Source organism: Topomyia yanbarensis, chromosome 2, assembly GCF_030247195.1.
Source record: "Topomyia yanbarensis strain Yona2022 chromosome 2, ASM3024719v1, whole genome shotgun sequence".
Lineage (NCBI taxonomy): Eukaryota > Metazoa > Arthropoda > Insecta > Diptera > Culicidae > Topomyia > Topomyia yanbarensis.
The window spans coordinates 200,054,666-200,076,315 of NC_080671.1; the positions used below are offsets into that span (position 1 = coordinate 200,054,666).

General features: G+C 37.5%; 1 protein-coding gene across 4 annotated transcripts in view; it reads left to right on the forward strand.

Annotated features, from left to right (window-relative positions):
* Window positions 1-1,961: 1,961 nt before the first annotated feature.
* LOC131682665 (uncharacterized) overlaps window positions 1,962-21,650 on the forward strand; it is a 42,910-nt gene continuing 23,221 nt past the window's right edge. For all 4 annotated transcript variants that reach the window (XR_009304122.1, XM_058964327.1, XM_058964326.1 and 1 more), the window contains exons 1-4: window positions 1,962-2,138; window positions 2,211-2,556; window positions 18,512-18,830; window positions 19,562-19,677. Coding sequence is in view for 3 of the 4 variants with exons in the window: in XM_058964327.1 (XP_058820310.1) it covers window positions 2,332-2,556; window positions 18,512-18,830; window positions 19,562-19,677 (660 nt within the window). In the remaining variant the exon portion in view is untranslated. The remainder of the gene's footprint in view (window positions 2,139-2,210; window positions 2,557-18,511; window positions 18,831-19,561; window positions 19,678-21,650) is intronic.

Consider the following 21,650-nt stretch of genomic DNA (forward strand, 5'->3'; position numbering starts at 1 on the left):
CGCGTGAAAAAAATTCCAAAAATCTTCTAAATCTTTTGCTGAGGGTTTTTTTACGCGGATTTTTGAATTAACGCGGATTTTTACGCGGATTTTCGAATTAATGCGGTTTTTTTACGCGGATTTTCCAATTAACGCGGTTTTTACGTGGATTTTCGAATTAACGAGGTTTTTTTACGCGGTACGTATCCCCGCGTAAAAAAAACCTGGGTGTATTTGAAACGAGTTTTACGAAGCTTGTTCTGTCCTTGCGACTTTTATTTTCGGTCGCTCATTTGTTAACATACATACAGTAGCGCTCAATAGTTTTTTGTCGGTGGTATTTCGTCGATAATATTGGCATCTCTGTTATCGACACTCCTTTGTAAGAAAAGTCTAACGACGAAAAAATCCTACGTACGTCGATTGCTATTGTTATAAGGAATCGCAAAACCTTTAGTTTTAAGCTCTAGGTTTGAAATTAAGGAAGATAGGTTTCTGGCCGCCATCTTGTGACTAAATCACTTGGGAAAAATTTTGTGCTTCATCACTGGTATTATAAATCCCAAATATGAAATGATCAAATAAAGCGCTAGATGCCATGTAATAACTTTGCCAAAGACACCATAACTCTAAAACGAAAGATAAGGAAAGGACGTCATTTCTAAGAAAATGCAGGAAATGAAGTGCCTACAAAAGACTTTTGAGCGCTACTGTATATATTTCATTAACAAAATCGAAGACATACATATTAAGAAGATAAATATGAAGCGACGGGGGTTACAGCGCCTCTTTTGCATGAAGGTAGAAAGCTCAACGTAAAAGTAGATGTGTGCTCCTATATCCCCCCTTAACTCCAGCTTCTGAACAGACTTGCCAGTCTTCCTGATATTTATTATTTATTAGTCTAGGACCACATATCAAGAGTTTGAGTTGCACAGAAGTTTCACAGGGAATCAGTAGATAATTATGCTTGAGAGTAGCGAACCACATCTTTCAATTTGCAACTCCTGGTAATCCCAAATTTTTTTTATCACTAATATCACGGAATACCACGGGAATATCACGGGAGAAGGAATATTTTTGTTAGTAAGAGTATAGAAGTTGGATCTACTTCTTCTTTACCGACGCCAGAGAGGTGATTTTCCACTACCTGGACTAGATATCGATCCACCAATTTCAGGGACCGGGGACAGACGGCTTTACTTCCCTTCCGAAGGAAGACGTGACACTACTCTCAGAAAAATCTTAACGACCTCGGCTGGAATTGAACCCAGACCAACTGGAATGAGTGGCGGTCACGCTTACCACTCAACCACCGGCGCCGTCTCTGTCTAGGACTCCATATCAAGAATCAATAAAGTTTTCTTAAAATGATTTGGGTAATTCAGACAATTGTAGACTTTTCAAAAAATATTCCAGCTTAAAGCTACTACAGCTGGGGTTCTACTATCCTATTCTTGAGCTTTTGAAAATAAAATTTTTTGAGTTTTTTTTTCTAGATTTTAGTAGCTATGGAATAATAATAATAATAATAATAATAATAATTCTTCTGATTGGAGCTATTGGTGTACTAGATTTACCATACAGATGTGAACAATCGGTTGATTAGTTTTTGAGATGTCGTGGCAGACAATGGCAAAAAGTTCTTTTGACAAAAGTTAATTAAACGTTCATGTAAACAATCTCATGGCTATCCATCTCTATATCTGGGCTAATAAAGACGCTACAGTAAAAGTTATACAAAGTCATTTTTCTGTTTCGATTTTTTAACACGACCGATTTAAACTAACTCCCCCCTTTCGACGTCTTCGATAGCAAACCCGACAAAACATATCTATATAGATACACATAATTCATTCAATGGCAGCATACGTCTCTACGATTCACCTGTGTGCGAGATATCATTGCCGGTTTTACCTATGCCTTCACATTCTCCAGGCATATTCTCGTTCGTACCTAGTTAGTATTTATTTAAACGCAGCACAGGTTGTTGTATCTATGTCCCACTTCTCCAGATCTTTGCTGTTATTTGTGCATGTGTATGTGATTTGATTCATAAAATTGTTCATTCCATTGGGTGTTTAGGAGAGACTCTGCTCTCGACGCGATGAGTTGTTGTGCCAGCTTTATTCCGCAAGTAGGTGCCAGATATTAAACAGGTATGTGACTCTCCACGTATACAAATTAAATCCAATTAGTATTCAAAACTAATTTTCTTCTGATGGCCACAGGTGACCAGAACCTAACGAGACGTATTCAAAGTGCCTAACGACCGATCCAACACATTGGATTTGGGTGTGGAATTTACATCCTGTATGCTGAGTGTGCCTCGAAAGTTGATAGTTGGACGTTATGAGCGCAAATAAGGCCACCGATGAGACTGACCGAAATGCGGTGACTAATGGTGACGAGAGGCAAAACAATGTAGCAGCACAATCAATGGAATCGGAAAATAAGACCTCTGCCATCCAGGAAACATCTTTGTCTGTGACCAACAAGCTAAGCGGGCTGTCAGATAAAGAACTTAATAAAACTACCAACTGGGTGAAATTTGATGATGACGAGGGCGGCAAAAAGGTAGGTGAATTTTAGTTTTAATTTTTTTGCAAGATGTACAAACATCTATTCAAACACATAACTACTGCATAAGATGTGAGTGAAAATAGCACTATTACCAGTCAATGACACATCCTCAGCTTAGGCTGCTAATGAGCTCGTCACGCAGGGGACAATATTTGCAGCTAAACAACATAGAAACCTTCACTGAACCATGGGCATAACATTCCGAAATCAGAGGAATGCACAGGCTACTTACTACTGGTTCGATTATTATTAACCATTTGTTTGCATCTCCACAAACAATACTGCGACCTTAGCAGCGACGCGAGACTTGCGTATAGTCACATGTTACAATTTTTCCGGTTCATTAATTTTCTTGAATCAATAAAGTGGACAGCAATCAGTTCAATTCGTTTGCATGTTCACTGTTATGAAATGGTGCCTTACATACATGTTACTCGGGATTGCTTATTTTCAAACGTGTCAGGAAAGCAACATTGTTTTAGGGCAGTGGTTTTCAACTGGTGGTAAATTTGGTCGGTCGTCTTAGGGGGTGAATTATTCTTGAATAAAAATATTTATGAATTAAAATAATTTTATGTTAAATAAATTTAGCCTGTCATTTAGGTGGAAAAAGTTCAGCACAGATTAACTACCAAGCTAACTAGAACTAAGCACTAAGTTCGTAATAATGGAAAGCTAATCGATGAAAATGTCGAAGGTAAAACAGTTCCAGAAAGCATGGAAAATGATACCATTTCGAAATCATGCTAAACAAATATTCCTCTGAGATCAGATAACAAGATCTGAATTTTCAAGTTGCCATCAATGTAGTTCAGAATAAACTTGAAAAATAGTAATCACAGATGTGCTCAACATGAGAAGTTCGTTCCACAGATTCTAATAGTGAATGAGTTTCTCAAATCGGTTTAAAAATGCTATAGTTATGATCTTTTTAATTTTCTAGTGCCCAAATCTCGCGTCGGCCTGTTAAACGTGTTTCTGTTGGACACTGGAACCCTTCAGTATAAGGAAGAAGGTGCATAAATTTTCTGCATTCATTGCAGTATGGAATATTTGAAAATAACCAGCCGGTTAATTACAGTACCTAAAATAATTAAAGACACCATCGTTCTTTTTTATTTTATCCTATTTCCACTACTCGACTGCTACACTTCATTACGACGACAAACTTATTTAGTTGTTTATTCATGTTGTAGGTGAAACCCAATCCTATCAGAATAACCTATAACACAATGTTTGCCCAAAGTGAAATTACGCAGGTTCAAAAACACACGGAAAATCGATTCTTCGCAATTTCAACCAAAAAGTTAGTTGATTTATTTATTTTGTCTAGTTGATATTTGAGAGAAATGAGTTTTTGCTGAAAACAATAATCTAGCGCTGTTGATTTGATGCAGTCTGGACACGAACGTTTCAGCCTAGCACAAAACTTGTAAAGGTTAGGGGAACATGGGGAGACTTGACCAAGCGCAAAATTCTATTTTCGGCTATGGAGTCTTCTATTCGATTCTCAATTTTTTTTCAAAAATATTTTTATACTTGTTTCGATCCCTTAAGGTAATTTTAAAAGTTTGGAGAGAAAAATCCTTTCTTTGCAGAAAATATTACGTGATTAATAAATTTGCATCAAATGATGTAATTTTTTATCAAACTTTGTATGGACATATCTACTCGACTACTAGTTACTATTAATGTACTAATCTACCATCTTAATCCTTGTGAAGCAGTGAAATGATTTTACATAAACTGGAACATTGGAATAGTTATTACTAGAATTTGCATGGCATTGAACGCAATAACTAATGTTGGGGAGACTTGACCAAGATTTTATGGGGAGACTTGACCAAGTGGCGATCAGCTGAAGAAAGATACAAAATTCCTAATATTTATTATGCTTTGGTATCTACTGTTAATGTTAATCACGCCATAAAAAATCCCACCCCAAACATAAGTCTTAATATTTTAATATTTGTAAACAAAGTTAGCAATAGTAGGACTGATTTCGTGACGTGTGAACATGCAATGCAAGCAGTACAGTTAATCCTTAAAAATAAATGCATTAAAAAAAAATCAAAATTTATCAAATGCAACTCTTTTATATTTTTTACTGCTACCTAAGGATTTCGACAATAGGGAAAAAATAATTACAGTATGTTTTATGTTATTATTTTTTGTTATGATTTTTCAAAATTATGGGGAGACTTGACCAGAAAAAACGATCACAGAAAAACTTTTGTAACTTTTCAAAAATTAAATTAAAAATTCTGCAAAAAATCATAAAGACGCGCAATAACTTTGCGCATTATATCTGAATGACTTTTGAGGGATTGAAGGTTCTTTTAGAGATTTTTAGCTGAAAACCTGGTCAAGTCTCCCCATGTTCCCCTACCTGTGTTAAAACTTACAACACTTGTCTCGTTTGTTTCAATCTGGATACAATCGCATATTCCGTTACACCACTGATTCAGCCAGGACACAGACGATTGGAATTCAACTGGGCCCCTATTCTCGCAGTCACGTCACGGAGTGACTAGAACAAAATGTTCTTCTAGTCACTAGGTGACGTGACTGTGAGAATAGGGCCCCTGATCTCATTGTTGATTTAAACTAGTTCATCGCTAAATACAACATAGGATATTTCAAAATGATGACTAATTTCGATTGACGTTTTGTTTCACCGACCGACGGTTGAAGGTGTGGAACTAATTTTTTGAAATACTCGGGAGGCCAATAATTCACGCGTAAATTGAATATTGAGTTATGTTTCACATGTCTTTTTATGAACTGCAGTCTTAAAAGAGACCAAATGGTCAAAGCTATTCATTTTTTTTTGTAATTGATTGGTGATTTTTATTGTCAGATGAAAGGTATAACTTTTAATTCTTTTCCATTTGGTCAGCCAGTATTTTATACTTATTCCACACCTGGTTTGGCATCTCAAAAGATGAAAAATAATTATCATACTGCATATTACAAAATTTGTCAATAATTGAAATTTTACGATTATAATAAACTAACTCTGAAATAGATTTTGACAATTTTCGACAATACTTTAAGCCTCGTTAACATTTTTTGATTAAATGGGTTCAAATCATCAAAAAGATAAAATGCACACTGTTGCCATTTCAATATCTAATTGAGTGTGGGAAACATGGTTTTCAAATGGAATTCATGCGAACATTGTTTGAAAAGCACATCAAGATTATAATAAATACCACTGACTAATCTTTTTACTCGTGAATAGCACTTCGTTTTACCTATAGATTTTGATTGGTACAATAAACGGTAAAATGATAAGTTTTACATATAGAAATGCACTACATGTTTTTCGCGCGAAAGTCATGCGAAAGGTTCATACTTTACTACTCAATGGCATGGCAATGAACATTGAATAGAAAATATGTCATATTCACGTGGAAGTTGCTTGAGTTTAATTTAAAAAATCACATGAAATGCATTTTAATGGATGTCCATGTGAAATTCAAAGGAAAGAAAATTGTTTTACTTTTTAAAATGAAAACGAAGATGAAAGTGATGTTTAATTGCATATGGTTTTATTGTGTGGCTTATTTTCAGTGTATATATTAAAACATAATGTCAATCAAAATCATTCCTAATTTTGAAATGTTTTTAAAGAAAAACTAGTTAAAATCGACAATGATCGATTTTTAGTTATTTTTTCTGTTGAAATCAACTGATTAGGAAAACAATAATTGGTTTTGTTATTTTTTTTATCGAATGGCTTTCAGTGCAGACTAATACAAAATCAAAATCAACCGCAACTTTTTACAGAGTATTCACAGCTAATTGATCTCTTTGAGAAAGTGGCAGTGATGAAAAATACAAACATTGTTAACGCGTAAAATCAGAAACAAAACCTGTTTTAATCCACCTAACGGTGCAATTGTGCCTTTCTCAATCATGTACACGAGAATTTGCGTTGTTTATATTAAAGCTTTCAAATGCATATATTACATTTTATTATTATGCATGACATGATAAATATACAAGAAAAGAAATCATTATTTGAGTTCTAAAATTTTGTAAAAGAAAAAACTGTCACGGTAATATTGAACTGAAAAAGGTGCGAAATCGGCAAAGTCCCAAAAAATTTCGTGATAACATAAAATCTCGACGTTTCATGCATTTTAAGGATGTTTGGCATCAAAAATACGAATTCGATTTCTAAAATTTCATGGGGTCCCCCCTTTAAAAAAAAATTTGAGTTCCGGCTTATATGGGAACTTCATATGTGACCGGACGATTCAGTCTATATTTCCGGAACCATATAAGCAATCCGTGAGAAATTTTAGACATCTGTGGGAATAATATAGCTATCATTTGGGACTAAGTTTGTGAAAATCGGTCCAACCATTTCCGAGAAACTGATATGAGTTTGCTAGTTTTGAAAGATGGCCACTTTTCCCGGGCGCTTCCGGGACCGTCTATGGTGATCAATGTAGTCAACGAAAATTTATTTGGCCGTCGGTGACCTAGAACTGCAAATTTAAGTTGTTTGAGAGACATTTTAGCGAAATTTTTATCTTTTTTGCTTTCATCGGAGTATCGGTTTGAATCACAATTTGCTATGTGATCGCACGCCACAACCCGTAACTCCGGAACCGGAAGTCGGGATAAAATTTAAAAGCCATTTACGGGGACGCAATTTCATTTGAGACTAAGTTTGGTTGATTCGGTCTAGCCATCTCCGAGAAACCGATGTGACTGTTATTCTGAATTTAGATACTTCCGCCGGGGCTTCCTGAACCGATGATGGTGGCCAATGTGACCAAAAAGACTTTGAATGGCTGTTCGTGACCTAGTACTACAAATCGAAGCAGTTGTGGTCACATTTTGGAAAAATTTTCACCATTATACATTCATTGCAGAATTTATTAAAATCGACATTTTCTACGTGATCGTACTCATCATCGTGTAATTCCGGAACCGGATCCATTAGAAATTCAATAGCAGCCTATGGGAACGTTGCACCTTTCATTTGGGACTAAGTTTGTGAAAATCGGTTCAGCCATCTCTGAGAAAAGTGAGTGAAATTGTGTTCGCGACACACACAGACGCACATACACACATACATACACACACATACATACACACATAGACATTTGCCGAACTCGACGAGCTGAATCGAATGGTATATGTCACTCGGCCCTCCGGGCCTCCGTTAAACAGTCGGTTTTCAGAGCAATTGCAATACCTTTCTATTGAGAAAGGCAAAAAGTTATAAGTAAAAATAAGAATTTAAGGAGTTCATCATAGAAAACGTCCCATAACTCGATTACTGTGATTGACAGAGACAACATGCCCTCTGTAAAATTTATAAACATACGTTCCTCTAAAACTGTGTCGAAAACGGCCAAGCACTATCTCTTTAGGTTTAAAAGTTAAATTTTCTATAGCCCATGATCATTTTGTTTAAATGATATTTCCAAAAGATTTTTCTACAGACTAACGTAGTAGAATATATAAAATCGCTAATATTAGCAATTTTGACTTCAATGAATTACGTATATCAAACGCTGCTTTGAACCACTATGCGTTGGTGTTGATGGACCAATATCTAGGATCCAGGTGGTGGAGTAGTATCCCTGGCGTCAGTCATACGGTCAGCCGGAAATGAGCCAGAATTCTGGCTGGTTCTAATTCTCACTGGTGCCGGAATACGAATTGAAACCAGCCAGCATTCCGGCAGATTTTCCGGCTGAGCTTAACTGTGTATGCGCTCTGTGCGGACAGGGACAGAGTTCACGCACTCATTAGTTAGGTGTATGTCTAATGCATGGCGCGAGTATGCCTGATACATTCGGGAATGTGATACTGTTCGCACCGGTAAGAACCTACATTTACCAGCAAATCTTAACCACTGGACAATGCGCTTCTAGACATTTCAGAGGATTTGTTTATCAACTACGCACTTCCACTAACCTTTGTTATTCGTTGAATATATTTATATTGAATTACATATTATGGTTATTTCTTTTTACTCATTGTTCAACGCTGAGTTCTTCAAAAAGATTTATAATAAAATATCAGGTGTGGTTTTAAACAATTTTCTCCTTAACCCTCAAAAAGGCACGCGGGTCTCAGAGGCCCGGCACGTTACAATTTTTTAGTTACAAAAAAATGTGTATACAGTATAAGCTTGGGCATGGAAATTTCGATAAGTAGCTTTAAAATCTATAACTAAAATAAGAAATTGTGAAATTTTCATCTATGGAGTGATGCGCAGCAATGTTTGAATTTTTTACATGCGTAAAAAAGGCAAGCCGGACCTGGCAGGCCCGGCGTACATGCAATATTTACTAGGAACACCACGGGTTTTATACATTAATACTTATCTGAAAAACCTGTTTTAATCCACCTAGAGGTGTAATTGTGCCTTTCTCATTTCTCCAAACTATGATTTAATAGCTGGTTCGTACAATATAACATTATGGAAATGTCTTTCATTCTTATTACACTTGGTAAGTATATATAAGAGCACCTTTTTGCATTTATCGCGGTATCGGTTTGAATCGGAGTTTTCTATGTGATCGCACTCCACAACCCGTAACTCCGGAGCCGGAAGTCGGATGGAGATGGAATTTAATATCAGTATCCGGGGACGCAACACCTTTCATTTGAGACTAAGTTGATCAAATCGGTCTAGCCATTTTCGAGAAATCAATATAACCGCTATTCTGAATTTGGATGCTTCTGGATCCGTCGATGGTGGCCAGTGTGGCCAAAGAGACTTTGAATGACTGTTGGTGACCTAGATCTACAAATTTAACAGTTGTGTTTACATTTTGGAAAAAATTCTACTTTTTAAATTCATCGCAGAATTCGTTAGAATCGGGATTTGCTGCGTGATCGTACGTATCTCCCTGTAATTCAGGAACCAGAACTCGGATCCACACAAAATTCAACAGCAGCTGATGGACCATTCATTTAAAATCAAGTTTGTCAAAATCGGTTCAGAAAATTCCGAGAAACCGATGTGGACAAATCAACAAATTTTGTTTTGTAACCATACTCTTCAACTCGTAATCCGGAACAAGATGTCGGTTGAAAATGAAATTCAATAGCAACCTATGGGAATATTATACCTTTCATTTGAACTTAGTTTGTAAAAATCGGTTCAGCCATCTCCGAGAAACCCATGTGGACATTTTGTTAACAAATCCGCACATATACCCATACATACATACATACATACATACATACATACATACATACATACATGCATACATACATTACATACATACATACATACATACATACATACATACATACATACATGCATACATACATACATACATACATACATACATACATACATACATACATACATACATACATACATACATACATACATACATACATACATACATACATACATACATACATACATACATACATACATACATACATACATACATACATACATACATACATACATACATACATACATACATACATACATACATACATACATACATACATACATACATACATACATACATACATACATACATACATACATACATACATACATACATACATACATACATACATACATACATACATACATACATACATACACACATACATACACACAGATATTTTGCGATCTCGGCGAACTGAGTCGAATATTATATGAGACTCGGCCCTCCGGGCCTCAGTTAGAAAGTCGGTTTTTGGAGCAATTGCATAACCTTTCTATATGAGAAAGGCAAAAGAATAATATTTAATTAGCTTAATCAGCATGAGTTCAATGGTGTCTTCATGTGATTATATTTTGAAATGTTGATGGAATGGGTTTGAAAGTGGAGGGAATGGGGGTTAGTAGAGTGGGAGTGGAGGATGCGTCAGAAATCCTTCGTCTTATTACGGTATACGGGATGGATGAAGGAAATGCGGACGTGAGGGTGGTCCAAGGGGAGTGGAGTGATGAAAGAGGGAGGTGTAAGGGCAAGGCGGGAGGAGGGGTGGCGACGCAATGCTCAACTGCATATTTTGCCTTCCGTTTGAGATTTGGTTTGAGAAAATCGGTTCAGTCATCACCGAAGAACCGATGTGACTTTAATTGTGGAATATGCCCGGAATTCCGGACTTCCGGAATCGTCGATAGTGGACAATATATTCAAAGAATGTTTGATTGGCAATCAGTGATCTAGATCTGCGATTAGAAGTAATTTGGTGACCATTTCAATAGTTTTTAGCCTCTGAGGTATTACTATTGTACCGATTTATATGGGAAATTCCAGTGTATCCTTACTAACACCCCTGTAACTCCGGAAGCAAGAATCAGAACCGAATGAAATTCAGCAGCAGTCAATGGTATTACTGTATCTTTCATTTGAAATCAAGTTTGTAAAAATCGGTAGAGAATGCGTTGGGGAATGGGTGTGATATTAGCCTAGGAACTTGGCGGGTTCCCCGGGGGCGTCATGAACCGTCATAGGTGGCCAATGTGGTCAAAGCTGCTTTGATTGATCATTAGTGATTTAGACCCGCAAACTAGAGTAATGTTTCATCAATTTCAATATGTTTTACATCATTTGAACATTATGGTGGTACCAGTTTATATGGGAATTTGCTGTGTGACCGCACTCTTCAACCCGTAACTCCGGATCCGGAAGTCGGATCAACTAAAAATTCGATAGCAGCTTATGGGAGCATTATACCTTTCAGATGAAACTAAGGAAAAATGCGAAAATCGGTTCAGCCATCTCTGAGAAAATTGTGTGAGTTTAAATGACACACACACATACACACACAGACATTTGCCGATCTCGACGAACTGAATCGAATGGTGTATGACACTCGGCCCTTCGGGCCTCGGTTAGAAAGTCGATTTTTACATTGATTGCATAGCCTTTCTTTATATGAGAAAGCCAAAAACATTTTGATGAGTTCATCTCCATATTAGCAGGCATTTTTTCAAGTTTTTTTTTTATTTTATCTTTTTACCTTTTTGCCTTTCTCATATAAAGAAAGGCTATGCAATCACTGTAAAAATCGACTTTTTAACGGAGGCCCGGAGGGCCGAGTGTCATACACCATTCGATTCAGTTCGTCGAGATCGGCAAATGTCTGTGTGTGTGGGTGTGTGTATGTGTGTGTGTGTCATTTAAACTCACACAATTTTCTCAGAGATGGCTAAACTGATTTTCGCAAACTTAGTTTCATATGAAAGGTATAACGCTCCCATAAGCTGCTATTGAATTTTTAGTTGATCCGACTTCCGGTTCCGGAGTTACGGGTTGAAGAGTGCGGTCACACAGCAATTTCCCATATAAATTGGTACCACCATGATGTTCAAATGATGTAAAACATATTAAAATTGATGTAACATTACTCTAGTTTGCGGGTCTGTATCACTAATGATCAATCAAAGCAGCTTTGACCACATTGGCCACCTATGACAGTTCATGACGCCCCCGGGGAACGCGGCAAGTTCCTAAGCTAATATCACACCCATTCCCCAACGAATTCTCTACCGATTTTTACAAACTTTATTTCAAATGAAAGATACAGTAATACTATTGGCTGCTGCTGAATTTCATTCTGTTCTGACTCTTGCTTCCGGAGTTACAGGGGTGTTAGTAAGGATACACTGGAATTTCCCATATAAATCGGTACAATCGTAATACCTCAGAGGCTAAAAACTATTGAAATGGTCACCAAATTACTTCTAATCGCAGATCTAGATCACTGATTGCCAATCAAACATTCTTTGAATATATTGTCCACTATCGACGATTCCGGAATTCCGGGCATATTACACAAATAAAGTCACATCGGTTCTTCGGTGATGACTGAACCGATTTTCTCAAAGCAAGTCTCAAATGGAAGGCAAAATATGCAGCTGAGTATTGCATCAGAGCCCCTCCCCCCCCGCCTTGCCCTTACATCTTCCTCCTTCATCACTACCGTCCCCTTGGACCACCCTCACGCCCGCATTTCCTTCATCCACCCCGTATACCAAAATAAGATGAAGGATTTCTGACGCATCCTCCACTCCCACTCTACTAACCCCCCCATTCCCTCCACTTTTAAACCCATTCCACCAACATTTCAAAATATAATCACATGAGGATAACATTGAACTCATGCTGATTAAGCTAATTAAATACTATTCTTTTGCCTTTCTCATATAGAAAGGTTACGCAATTGCTCCAAAAACCGACTTTCTAACCGAGGCCCGGAGGGCCGAGTCTCATATAACATTCGACTCAGTTCGCCGAGATCGCAAAATATCTGTGTGTATGTATGTGTGTATGTATGTATGTATGTATGTATGTATGTATGTATGTATGTATGTATGTATGTATGTATGTGTGTATGTGCGGATTTGTTAACAAAATGTCCACATCGGTTTTTTGGAAATGGCTGAACCGATTTTTACAAACTAAGATTCAAATGAAAGGTATACTATTCCCATAGGTTGCTATTGAATTTGATTTTCAACCGACATCTTGTCCCGGATTACGAGTTGAAGAGTATGGTTACAAAACAAAATTTGTTGATTTGTCTACATCGGTTTCTCGGAATTTTCTGAACCGATTTTGACAAACTTGATTTTAAATGGAAGGTCCATCAGCTGCTGTTGAATTTTGTGTGGATCCGAGTTCTGGTTCCTGAATTACAGGGTAATACGTACGATCACGCAGTAAATCTCGATTCTAACGAATTCTGCGATGAATGTAAAAAGGTGAAATTTTTGCCTTTCTCAATAGAAAGGTATTGCAATTGCTCTTAAAACCGACTTTATAACGGAGGCCCGGATGGCCGAGTGACATATACCATTCGATTCAGTTCGTCGAGTTCGGCAAATGTCTGTGTGTATGTATGTGTGTATGTATGTATGTGTGTATGTATGTATGTGTGTATGTATGTATGTGTGTATGTTCGTATGTATGTGTGTATGTTACCAAAAATGTCACTCATTTTTCTCAGAGATGGCTGAACCGATTTTAACAAACTTAGTCTCAAATGAAAGGTGCAACGTTCCCATAGGTTGCTATTGAATTTCTAATGGATCCGACTTCCGGTTCCGGAATTACAGGGTGATGAGTACGAACACGCAGAAAATGTCGATTTTAATAAATTCTGCAATGAATGCATAAAGGTGAAATTTTTTCGAAAATATGACCACAACTGCTTCGATTTGTAGTATTAGGTCACTAACATCCATTCAAAGTCTATTTGGCCACATTGGCCACCATCATCGGTTCAGGAAGCCCCGGCGGAAGTATCTAAATTCAGAATAACAGTCACATCGGTTTCTCGGAGATGGCTAGACCGATTCGACTAAACTTGGCCTCAAATGAAAAGTATTGCGTCCATGTAAATGGCTATTTAATTTCATCCCGATCCGACTTCCGGTTCCGGAGTTATAGATTGTGGCGTGCGATCACATAGCAAATTGTGATTCAAACCGATACTACGATGAAAGCAAAAAGGTAAAAATTTCGCTAAAATGTCTCTCAAACAACTTAAATTTGCTGTTCTAGGTCACCGACGGCCAACCAAACTTTCGTTCACTACATTGACCACCATAGACGGTTCCGGAAGTGCCCGGGAAAAGCGGCCATCTTTCAAAATTTACGAACTTACGAAGTTTCCCGGAAATGGTTGGGCCGATTTTCACAAACTTAGTCCCAAATGATAGCTATAATATCCCCACAGATGTTTATAAAATTTCGTACGGATCGCTTATATGGGGCCGGAAATAAAGACTAAATCGTCCGGTCACATATGAAATTCCCATATAAGTCGGAACTCAAATTTTTTTTTTCAAAGGGGGGACCCCATGAAATTTCAGAAATCGAATTCGTATTTTTGATGCAAAACATCTTTAAAATGCATGAAACGTCGAGATTTTATGTTATCTCGAAAATTTTTTTTTTGTAAAAATCGACTTTTTGGGACTGCCGATTTCGCACCTTTTTTCAGTTCAATATTACCGTGGCTGTTTTTTCTTCTTCAAAATTTTAGAACTCGAATAATGATTTATTTTTCTGTATATAGTTGTCATGTGATGTATAATAATAAAATGTAATATGTGCATTTAAAAGTTTTTAATTAATTTATATACAACGCACACATTCTCGTGATTCATGATTGAGAAAGGCACAATTGCACCGCTAGGTGGATTAAAATAGGTTTTTATAAAAAAAATAGCATACGATAATCACGTGTCATATTTTTTTGGGTAAATACTTTCATTTCATCCACTGCAGTCTACTTGACAATTATTTGGATCCAACATAGCCTAACTTTGTCGTTATTGTCTATTTTTGATGTCTATTCGTGGTGTTATAGTTGTCGTAATTATTCAAATTGTAGGATCTAGAAGCAACAAAAAATTGAAATGGCTACAAGACGATCTCCCCCAGTTTTCAATCGCCTCAAGGAATCTGAAATAATGGAAAAAATTCGAGCAAATTCAACAGCAGACGATGCTGAAGCTGATTTGCAAAGCGAGGAAGAGGATGCGAATGATATTGCTTCCGACGATGAATCTGATGCAGACTGAGAAGAAGAATTTGAATATGTACTCCGATTATGCACCGAATATTCACCTTTTGAAAAAAAAATCACCTTTTTACATCCATCGCCTTATACGCTGGAATCGAGATTTGTTGCGTGTTTGTACTCATCATCCTGTAATTCCGGAACCGGAAGTCTGATCAATTACAAATTCAACAGCAGCCAACGGGAACGCTGTACCTTTCATTTGAAACCGCTGATCAATATGTATGACATTATCTTAGGAACTTAGTAAGTTCTCCGGGGACATCAAAACCGTCATAGCTGACCAATGTGCTCGAAGCGCCTTCGATGGGTCATTAATGATCTAGACATGCAAAGCCAAGTAATGTTGCACACATTTTAATATATATTGCATTATTTGGACATCATGGTGGTACCAGTTTTCTATGGGAATTTGTTGTGTGATCGTACTCTTCAACCCGTAACTCGAGAACCGAACGTCGGATCAATAAAAAATCAATAGCGACCGATGGGAAGGTTGTAGCTTTGATTTGAGACTAAATTTGTGCAAATCGGTCCAGCCATCTCCGAGAAACTTCGGTGAGATTGTTTGCCACATACATACATCCATACATACATACACACATACAGACATTTTACGATCTCGACGAACTGAGTCGAATAGTATAAGAGATTTAGTAGCCCAGCGGGTCTCCGTTAAAAAGTCGAAATTCCGACCGATTGCACAACCTTTCTATATGAGAAAGGCAAAAAGGAGCCTAAATTTAAACGGGCCTGAGTTTTTACCTAAATTTTTCTCCTTAGAGAGAAATATAGCATAGTGCATATTCTATTGGCCTGCTAAGCCAAACCATGTTTCGATTTCCGGTGACCGTCGAAATGTAAGAAACTGGCATAAATAGCTTATCAGCAGCATCCAGGATATTTGAAATAGTTGTGAGCAGCTTTGTACTTTCGCACACCAAAAGCTACATCTCTACCGACCAACATGGACTTATGTCAGGACGATCTGTAAACACTGTAAACAATTTTGGTAAATGGCTGAGTTCTTACTAGCGACTACTGTTTGTACTATCTTCAACGACGCTGCTTTGCTTCTTGGTTGATTTACGCTGATGACCTCGTAGTTCGCAATATCGACGACTGCGTTCGGCTTCAAGATAAATTCGTCGGCTGGTGTCGTAGAAATTGGCTCATTGTTAACATCGCTTAATGTCAGATTATAACTTCCCACCGCATAGTCAATCCCCTTCCTATGAACATTCTTAGGAATAGAGCGGGTTGCCCTTCCTATGATCATTCTTAGGAATAGACCGTTCCAACATCAAATTATGGTCTTGTCAATTTTGGTCTTGTCAATTTTGGCCTTGTCAAACTGCAAATGACGTGAAAACCCAAGATGCTACCAGATAAGGTATAGGCATACGTAAAGCGAGAGTTTTGGTTTTACGACTTACAAGATCGACATTGCGTAAATACTGCTTCACTTCCCAAAAAAAGAAATTATTTAAAACGAAATCAATTCAAACATAAAGTGTTGAATATAGAAACTAGAGCTTGCAGCCTTTTTCAGGTTCTCAAGGCTTTTGACACCAATAATATTATCGTACACACATGCATACTAGGGTGGGACAAAAATTAGATTCCTGCTCCGAGCAACTTTTTGGATACCTTTCGGGCTCTAGAACAACAGTGCAAATTCTTAGCTCGATCGGTGAAACTATATTTTTGCGCCCACTGTTTAAAGTTTACATGGGACTTCATATGGGGAAATTGACTTTTACAAAACAATTCCTCCAGCAGTCGCCCATTGCCTCCTAAAAATAACCCGATCTGTGGCTTTCATAGGAAATCTAACAAAGAAACAAAGTCTCGAAGACCACGAAACAATCTGATGCTTGTGGAAAAAGTTATATGGCAGAAACCTAGCGGCAGATCACTCTAAGAATGTATAACAAATTTGCATCAAATTAGAAAAAATGCATTTAATTTCCATTTTTGCATCAGCTTTGCACTCCCTCGCAGAAAAGTTTGTTTAACAAACGTCCTACGCTGATCCACTTTGTTCGACGTTTTGTTAAATGTAGGGCTAGTTTTTCTGTAGGGTTTTGACATCTTACACGCAACGCAAACAACATTGCACGCAACGCAAAAACATTGTACACAACGCAAAATACATTATGAATTTCTTTTTTGATGGAAATAAATGCATTTAATTTCGCTGATTTTTAAAAATGCATCACACGTAATCTGCCCCATAGGCAGAAACCGATCGATGCTCTGACTATTGATAAAATAATAATTTTTTCTAGCATCACTGCTGGTGGATCTCGATTTAGATGCAACCCATTTTTGCTTGCTCTTATTGGGTCCAAATCAATAACCTGAGCTGCTTGGTCCCACCAAAAGAATTTTGAGAAATGAAATGAGGTTTTTTGTTCACAATAAGAGAGAGTTAAAAAATGTTGTATATAATTCGACCGTCAGCAGCAGTGATGCTATGAAAATTGAAATTTTCATCAACCACCAGAGCATCAATTGGTTTTTGCTTAATATCTTTTTCCACAATCGTCAGATCGTTTCACGGTCTTCGAGACTTTGTTTCCTTGATAAATTTCCTATCAATATAAAGATTTATTTTTAGGTAGTAATGGGCGACTCGCGAAGGAATTATTTTGTGAGTCAGTTTCCACATATGAAATCCCATGTAAACTTTAAACAGTGGACGCGAAAATATAGTTTCACCGATCGAGTTAAGAATTTGCACAGTTGTTCTAGGGACTAAATGGAACCCAAAAAGTTGCTCGGAGCAAAATTTTATTTTTTCCATATAACTGTGTCCCACTCTAATGCATACACCCTATGTAGATTATCGTGAATCTGTTTTGTGTTTGTCAAATCTGCGACTCTTCGTATTCCTATGCGGATACGCTCTTCTTACCTTTAAGGCAGATCCTCGTCCTATACTTTAAGACTACCAGATCGAGGGGCAAAGGCTCAATAGAGTTGATCACGTCAGCGACCTTGGCGTCTTATTGGATGCTAAGCTAACCTTCAATCTGCATCGCTCAGCTTTAATCTCGAAAGCTACTCGACAACTCGGCTTTATTTCCAAACTCGGCCGGGACTTTAAGGATCCGCAGTGCTTGAAGGCGTTATACTGTTCGTTGGTTCGTCCACTACTCGAAAATGCCAGTCTGATTCGGAGTACTCAACAGCTTGTTTTGAATGATCCTGACATGCACGCTAATTACTTATACTGAATTGGGTGGGTAAATTCGATGTCGAACATTACACATTTATGTTTTTAAACACTCTGAGTTAAATTACTGAACAAAGCTTAAATTGTGAGCACACGATGATAAAATAGATAAATGATGAAATAGGAAATCAACATTTAACAATGATCAAAAATGAATATTTCCAGGCGACAGCCGCTTCACAATCGTCGTCCTCCAACAAGGTAATGGCCGTTCCTGCGACAAATGAAGTGACACCAGCGGTACTGGCAACAGAGTCAGTTCACGTCACTGTTGATTCAAGGTTACCAGGAACTCCGAAACAGAGTTCTCAAGTGAGCTCGGGTGGTTCTTCTAAATTAATGGTCACAACTTCAGCGAGTAACACCAACAAAACATCACAACCAGCGGTAATAGATATCCCGAAACAGTCAGTTAATGTTGTTCAACCTATTCAGTCGATGCGCACAATTGAACTATCCACTGGTCGTGTTCGCGAGGGATTTGGTAAGTTTCATTATCATACATGATTATACTCTTTCGACTTTTTGGTACAACAATTACATCTGAAATGCGACGCCATATAATGATATGAGCCTATTTTGATCCTGTCGCACTTTTTCATAAATTTTTCGGTCTACGATTGATGGAATGTGTATATAATATCTTTGCATCATTCCAAATAAACAGTTTAAAAACAAAAGAGGCCTAAAACTGATGAAATATCCATGCGAGCAAAACGAAAAGTCAAATCGAGCGCCTCAATTTTTAACCTACAGTTTGAACCAATGCGTTCAAGAAGGATGGCAGACGCGTAAGATGATTATATAAATAGGGAGAAAATAGACTCAACACCATACAATCTTCGCAAACATTAGTTACTGCCCAAGTTTGGATTCATATGGTCTTCAGAACCAAAGCGTGGTCTTCCACCCTTGGCGGAGTCCCAGTTTTGCGCTTCCTTGGTATTAATTTGGCTCTCTTTTTCAGTTCAACTTTCGAACAATGATTTGGCGTATAACTTTGAATGGCGCGCTTAATCCGATTTATTGCATAACTTATTCTCATTTATTTTATAAACCAATTCACGAGTTTACGTCCTCCAACCTGGCATTGCAGGAGTCAACCCGAGCAACAGCACGCTACGGGTCTGATGGTATATCTCCTAAATAGATTATTACGATTTTTGACGTCGGTTTCAAATGGTATACAATATTAATTACATTTATCCATTTCAGCAAACGGTGACGTCATAGTGACGTTATTACCAACTAACACGCGGTGGCCTTGGATAACGCCGGCAGTATTTCGCCCAGAACTTGTTCCAGAAGAACTAATGGCACAGGGATTGACGGTAAGTAAAGTGTGCGTGTGTGTGAAAAACCTTGGGATAATTGTGAAAAATTAATGTAGTCTTATGAATATGTTCCGTGAATCTATATTTCTCCAAAAGTCCATTTTAAATCCGTTATTCATGATTCAAAGTAAATGTGCTTTGTAAAATGTAAACTCCTACCAGCAGAAGGCAATGGATTCTTCACATTTTCGTTCGATCATGGCCATGGAAGCCTGCCTAGTCCTAGTTTCCCGTGTTATATTTATAAATGATTCGCTCTAGAATACCTATCTTTCAATTTCATTGCTTTCGTTTTTCTTAGGCTTAAATTTGCCGAAAACAGCCCATAAAATCGATACAATAATCGAAATTTCGCACGATTACTCTCTTCACGGATATTGTCGGAAAAAGTATTCATTTTGTCGAGTAGTCGTTGACAACCGGTCAAACATCAATTGAGTTATCTGATGCCAATGAAACGTGCACATTAGGGTGCCAGGAAAAAAGTGACCCCTATCGGCCCACCTCTGAGTCGATTCCTAGTCCCACTAGAAGTACTTGCACCAAATTTGAAGCAAATCGAACAAGTCTAACTACCGGGCCAACGGGCCTGAAGTTTGTATGGGAATTTTTAACAATTTGCATGGAGAAAACCCACCTGCACGCATTTTCGCCGCTAGGTGGCACTGTATGCATCGTATTATCACTGTAAGTGAAAATAAGAAGGATAATTGAATTGTCTACAACTTTGTCGAAGACTGCTAGTAAATTCGGCTATGTTAGAAGAAGTTATTAAACTTTTAACAAGGTGATGTCTGAGTCAGTTTTGCATGGGGCCTAGCAGTGCATGGTTGTGTATCAGTACTCGAGTACCGCGAACTATATATTTTTGTGAAATAATGGTTAGATTTAGGTGAATAGTATGTTTACAAGAATTATAGTAAATAATACGAGTTATTTTAGTTTTAGTTCCACCTGTGACCGCATAGAGGGCGCCACTACTAACTTTTCATAGAAGAGTAAATTGTTGAAAAATCCCATATAAACTTCAGGTACGTTGGTCCGGTAGTTAGACTTGTCCGATTTGCTTCATATTTGGTACAAGTACTACTGGTGGGACTAGAAATCGACTCAGGGGTGGGCCGATTGAGTTTTAAAAAATTCATCATTTTTCTGGGCAGTCTAGTGCACATATTTTATATCTTTGGATATATACAATCATACGTGGATCCATCTATATAAAATGGAAAAAACGGCGTTATATTTTACGAATACTTCTAATATTTTACATCGTTTGTCATCATATTAAAAGTATGTACAGTTTTTCCGCACATATATGAAAGCTAAAAAGAACTACTTAGATAGTGCGAGACTATGCAAATGATATGCATTCATTTAAAAAAAATATTGTGTATTTAAACAATTGCTTTGAAACCTTCTTTTGTTGAGTCGATAAGGTTCAACTTCGAGTTAAATTACAATATATTTCTTTCATTTTATTTAAATGACTTAAAATTAGCAAATATTTTAGCCACGCTTCGATTTTCGCTTTACCATTTCGATTAATACATACCGTTTTAAACAACAGCCAGTACGGCGCCAGGGTACATGTATAAATGACGTAACACTTTAGGGTGTAGCAAATTTGTGACGATGTGTGACGAGGGGGAATATTGTGATAAAATGCTACGAGAGGGAGGGAGGGGTCGAAATTCGCCACAAAAAGCTGCGTCATTTGTGTACGACCCCAATGGGCAGGGTTACGATATGGGTCAAGCTAACTAGGGCTCAACATTTTCGATACGCACAAATTTTAATCCTTTATGCGGAACGAGTACCTAAATAAATCGAAATGAGCGAGCGTGTGCCTGTGTACTTACACCGAGCTTCAAGGTGTTCCACGAAGCTCAAAACAATCGGCTTTCCAAATTTGAGAAACGTTGATTTGTTTTTTGTCAGTTTAGTGTCGCAACAAGCAACGCGATACTAGA